Source organism: Gekko japonicus, unplaced genomic scaffold (assembly GCF_001447785.1).
Source record: "Gekko japonicus isolate JY-2015 unplaced genomic scaffold, Gekko_japonicus_V1.1 scaffold5513, whole genome shotgun sequence".
In the NCBI taxonomy this organism is placed as follows: domain Eukaryota; kingdom Metazoa; phylum Chordata; class Lepidosauria; order Squamata; family Gekkonidae; genus Gekko; species Gekko japonicus.
The window spans coordinates 41847-47006 of NW_015177189.1; the positions used below are offsets into that span (position 1 = coordinate 41847).

Consider the following 5160-nt stretch of genomic DNA (forward strand, 5'->3'; position numbering starts at 1 on the left):
CACTGTGTTTGGCCCGGGGTGCGGGGGGGGGGGAGCTCTGCAACTTACCTGGCTGCTTCTTGCTCTGACTGAGGGCTGCTGGGAGCAGAGGGGGCTTGTTGCATGTGCCCGCCCCCTGGGCTCTTTACTGCCGGAGCTCCGCTCCTGTGCGCTCCTGCAGGAAATGACCCCTGGTCTAGAGAACTATTTGCTTGTCCCGGCTTGCTCTCTGGATCCAGCCCTCTCCTCCAAGCCATGGCAGGCCTCAAAGGCATTAGTCTCAGCATTAACACTGTCCAGACCTATGAATGAATGAATTAGAAGAAAACAATCACCGAAGCATGTACCATTCGTTGTTATCTCTCTTTCGTTAGCTTCAGAAATCAAATTTACCAGTTCAGGGGGTTACCAGTGGTATGACCCCACACTGTGGCACGCCACGGTCTCCTTGGAAGATCTGGAAAGGGGCAAGTATATGTTCTCTGTGGATGAAGAGCGTGTCCCATGCCAGTACGACGATGTCCTCTTCCAGCCCGAAACATCCTTCTGGGTGAATATCGAGTCGTCCGAGCAGATATGTCTCAGGAGCATTTCCATCATGGGTCAGGTAAAAAATGGTTTGAAACAGAGATGCTGCTTCGCCACTTTCTGTTTTGGGAGTTTTAAAAGAACAACTGTGCTGGTGTGCACACAGAAGCATTGGCACATCTTGGTTAAAGAGAAACAACCTGCCCGTGTTGACAGATTTCACTGACTATATAGCCACGCCGCTGGTTTACAGATTAGTATATAGATACAGCAAAATAAACCAGATGTTGGCCATGCATAATCAAACTTTCCACACATAGCTTGATTTTGTTTGTGTGTCTTCCCCTTGTATGAATGTTGGTTCCAGCAGTCCCCCTCAACAGATGGAGCAGTGGGAGAAACAACGGGCAGATAAAATGGTGATGCAGATGCTGTGATGGCACTTCTGGGAGGTGCTTGCAGTGCACTAGGTACTCCCAAATCTCTATGGTCTTTGCCAGGGCTATTTTTGGGCAGGAACGCACAGGAACGGAGTTCCGGCTTGCTCCCAAGTTGGCCACACCCAGCAGGAACTCATTAGCATAATAGGCCACACCCAACAGCAGAAACTCATTAGGATTGGCTACATTAGGGGTGTGTGGCCTAACATGCAAAGGAGTTCCTGCTACAAAAAAGCCCTGGGTTTTGACAACAAACAAGGTAAACAGAATAACAAGCAAAAGGTGGGTGTGGGTGGATAACCACAGTTCTGGTAACATGGGGGTGCGGCCTAATGTGGTAATGAGCTGTGCTGTCAGGGCTGTGGCCTAATATGCTAATGAGTTTCTGCTGTTGGGTGTGGCCTATTATGCTAATGAGTTCCTGCTGGGCTTTTTCTACAAAAAGAGCCCTGGCTTTGCCATAGAGATGGGGTGTGTGTGTGTGTGCTCATATGAAAGAATTCCTTGAATGTTGCTGATGCCATGATGTCATTTCTGGGTGCTTACTTGTAAGCGACTTCCCAGTGTCAGCAATGCTCCCCTTCCTCAGGCTTTGTCCCTCAGATACTCCCAGGGGTTGCCAGTGCAAGGCTGGCATTGGGAACCCTACTTCAGACACTGGAGGAAAGACCGGTCATATTTGTATGGGATTTGCCAAGTAAAAAGAGCAAGCCAAGGTATTTTGTTGAAAGTTGAAAGAATGTGGCCATTAGACACATGGAAAGGACCTCCAGGGTCATCTAGTCCAACCCCCTGCACAATGCAGGGAATTCACAACTACCTCACCCACACACACCCCTGTGACCCCTGCCCAGAAGATGGCAAAAAACACACCCAACAACCCTCCAGGATCCCTGGCCAAACTAGCTTAGAGAAAATTGCTTCCCGACTTAGAGAAAATTGCTTCCTGGCTTAGAGAAAATTGCTTCCTGACCGCAAACTGGCGATCAGCATTTCCCTGGGCATGTAAGAAAGGGCCACGAGAACTGAGCACTGAGGCAACCCTTCCTGCCCTCCCTCTCATGATCTACCCAGGTCCACAGAATCAGCACTGCTGTCCGATGGCCATCTAGCCTCTGTTTGAAAACCTCCAAAGAAGGAGAGCCCACCACCTCCCGAGGGAGCCTGTGCCACTGAGGAACCACTCTGTCATAGGCTTGCCAAGTCCCCCTGGGGGGCGGGGAAGCCCGTTCCCCGCTGCCGCCGGATCGGGCCCCGGGGGGAACTCCACCCTAACGTGCACGTTACCAGGAAGTGACGCGACCACGGCAGGCACGCTGGGGGCAGGGCCACGGTCATCCGAGGGAAAACTCTATGGTTTTCCCTTGGATGGTAATGGCCCCGCCCCCAGCATGCCCGGCATGGTCACGCCACTTCCTGGTGACGTGGATGCGGTGCGCGTGCGCGCTCCGGGATCGACCCGGGAGTCCCCCGTTTCAGCACGAGGTACGACTTGGCAACCCTAAACTGTCAGGAAGTTCCTCCTAATGCTGAGGTTCCTCCCCTCACCAAGCCCTGCCCTCCCCAGGCTCCACCTCCAAAATCTCCAGGTATTTCCCAACCCAGACCTGGCAACCCTAGAGGGGAGAGACCTCAGTCGTGTATAATGCCACGGAGTCCACCCTGCAAAGCAGCCATTTTCTCCATGGGAGCTGATCTTGGTCGTCTAGACATCAATTGTAATAGCGGGATATCTCCAGGTGCCATCTGGAGGTTGGCAACCCTAGCAGGTACTTTTGGAATTCTGACACACTGTGGTGGGGACTGCCACAAAATGGCTGCCGCAGGAGACAGAGACAGTCACAAAATGGTTGCTGCAGCTTAGCTTCAGTCACACGGTGAAGATCTTTGTGCTGTGGTGGGAGCTGCTGCCAAAGCAACATTTTTTTAAAAATCTGCACAGCCAATCAAATCTCCAATGGCCTATCAGAAGCCTTGCTGGGCAAAAACCCACCTGGCCACATCCACTTTCTAAAAAGCTGGGTGCCTCTGGTCTATGATGTCTCCTGTTCAGGTGATCTGAGGCAGTTTCCTCAACAGCCTGAGTTTGGTATTCCAGGAAACAGCATGGGTGTTAATTAAACCACTCTGATTGTGATTTTTGTTGTGGCTGAGAAAACTGACTTACCGCTAGCCACTCATATCGATTTGTGTTTGTTTTCTGAACTGTAAATTAGAAGTTCACCGACAATGACACTCTGGCAGAATATATGAAGAGCCGTTCCGCAAAGCTGCAGTTCCACGGGCAAGGGGCATTCCGGCTGTCAAACGCCAGATGTCCAGACAAATCCGGCTGTGAATGTGGAAACGCAGCTGTGAGTTTCATCTTTGTTGCCTCTTGAAAGGCACAAGCTTTCTGCCTGCGGCAAATGATGGGTGGGAGACCTCGGAGAGTCAGGTCACCTGTGTAGATCTTTCTCTTCCATGAGTGATCCAGCTCTTCTCATTAAAGGACCGTCACCGAATCTGTGCTGCCTTGCTCCAGAATTCTGGAGGCCAGTGTCCCACGCCTGCATGCAAGAGCCCCCTGAAGCCCACTGGCCACTGTTGTGAAATCTGCGGTAAGTGAAGGGGCTGTTCTATTTATATGTGAGACACAATGAGCCAGAGTTCTGGTGGGGCTAGAGTTCTCCCAGAATTACGACTGAATTTCAGACTACGGAGATCCATTTCTGTGGAGGAAATGGCAGTTTCAGAGGGCAAACTCTATGGTATATCATATAATGTTATATTTAAGTGTCATTGAGTTGCAACCAAATTATGGCAACTCCTCATGGGGTGTTCAAAGCAGGAGATGAGCAGAAGTGCCTTGCCATTGCCATCATAGAATCATAGAGTTGGAAGGGACCTTCAGGGTCATCTAGCCCAAGCCCATGCATGATGCAGGAAATTCACAAATACCTCCCCCACACACACCCAGTGACCCCTGTTCCATGCCCAGAAGATGACCAAAAAACCTCTCCAGGATCCCCAGTCAAACTGGCCTGGAGAAAATTTGTTTTTACCAACCCTGGTTTTCCTTGGTCGTCCCCAGATCCAAATACTAACCATGGCAAACCAAACCATGCTTAGTTTCTGAGCTCTACCGAGCTCAAACTAGTTGAGTATTCAGGCTGCTGGTATATCATACATTTTAGGTGAAATCCCATCCTGAATTCCACCCTCCACTGGCACCTTCCTCAAATCTCCAGAAATTCCCCAGGCCAGAGTTGGCAACCCTAGACATGACAGGGGAGCCAAGTTCACAGGTCCCTTGTGGATAGGATCTGCACCAAATCCCATTGCACTCTGCTTGGCCAACAGGTGTAATTACAGTTCAAATGTATATGCTCAGTTAAGACCTTGTGCAAAACCTTAGTTTATTATAACTGTGGTTAGTGTCTAAAACCAGGGCTTCCCTCCCAGGAAATCACTGAAATCCTGGCTTACCTCAGCAATTGCTGGTTTCAGTGCCTTCTCTCTGTAGTTTGGAAACAAGCCAGGATTAAACCAGGATAAAGCAAAGACGCCTGCACTCATACGTCATGTAGAACTACAATTAAGAATGACTGTTGTTAATAAGAGCAAGAGGCCAGTAGCACCTTAAAGACTAACAACATTTGTGGCAGGGGATGAGACCCTGATGCTGGGAAAAATTGAAGGTCAAAGAAGAAGGGGACGGCAAAGAATGAGATGGTTAGACAGTATTATCAATACAATGAACATGAAATTAAGCAAACTCCAAAGCACAACAGAAGACAGGAGGGCCTGGTGTGATGTGGTCCATGGGGTCGCAAAGAGTCGGACTCGACTGTGCGACTGAACAACAACAACAAAAAATGAGCTTTCATGAGGCACTGTTCATCTCAATCTATTTCCATGTAGTTAATAAAAAATCAAATTCTCTGGTATCTGGTTAATGGTACAACCTACACCTTCTGCTCTATTACCATGTTGGGCTTGTGAAACCGATAGTACAAGACTGGCTTGAAGTGGACATTGTAGAGGAAAGCATGGACACCGCAGCCTCATAAGTCAATAGGGATCTCCAGCAATTCTGCAGGGCCGTGAAGACGGAGCTTTTCCACCGGGCATACCAGTGAGAGCGATGGTATGCCAGCCAAGCCTGCCAACCTGCTAAGACATGTGGAGAAATTTCACATTACCCTTTTTAACCCGTTTTGAAGCCGTTTTT

At 49.5% G+C, this 5160-nt stretch overlaps 1 protein-coding gene across 1 annotated transcript in view; it reads left to right on the forward strand.

Annotated features, from left to right (window-relative positions):
* LOC107124876 (protein amnionless-like) overlaps nucleotides 1-3547 on the forward strand; it is a gene marked incomplete at its 3' end in the record, with an annotated part of 21651 nt that extends 18104 nt beyond the window's left edge. Inside the window, exons 3-5 of the mRNA XM_015428378.1 lie at nucleotides 354-586; nucleotides 3164-3301; nucleotides 3439-3547. Coding sequence (XP_015283864.1) covers nucleotides 354-586; nucleotides 3164-3301; nucleotides 3439-3547 — 480 coding nt within the window. The remainder of the gene's footprint in view (nucleotides 1-353; nucleotides 587-3163; nucleotides 3302-3438) is intronic.
* Between the last annotated feature and the right edge of the window lie 1613 nt (nucleotides 3548-5160).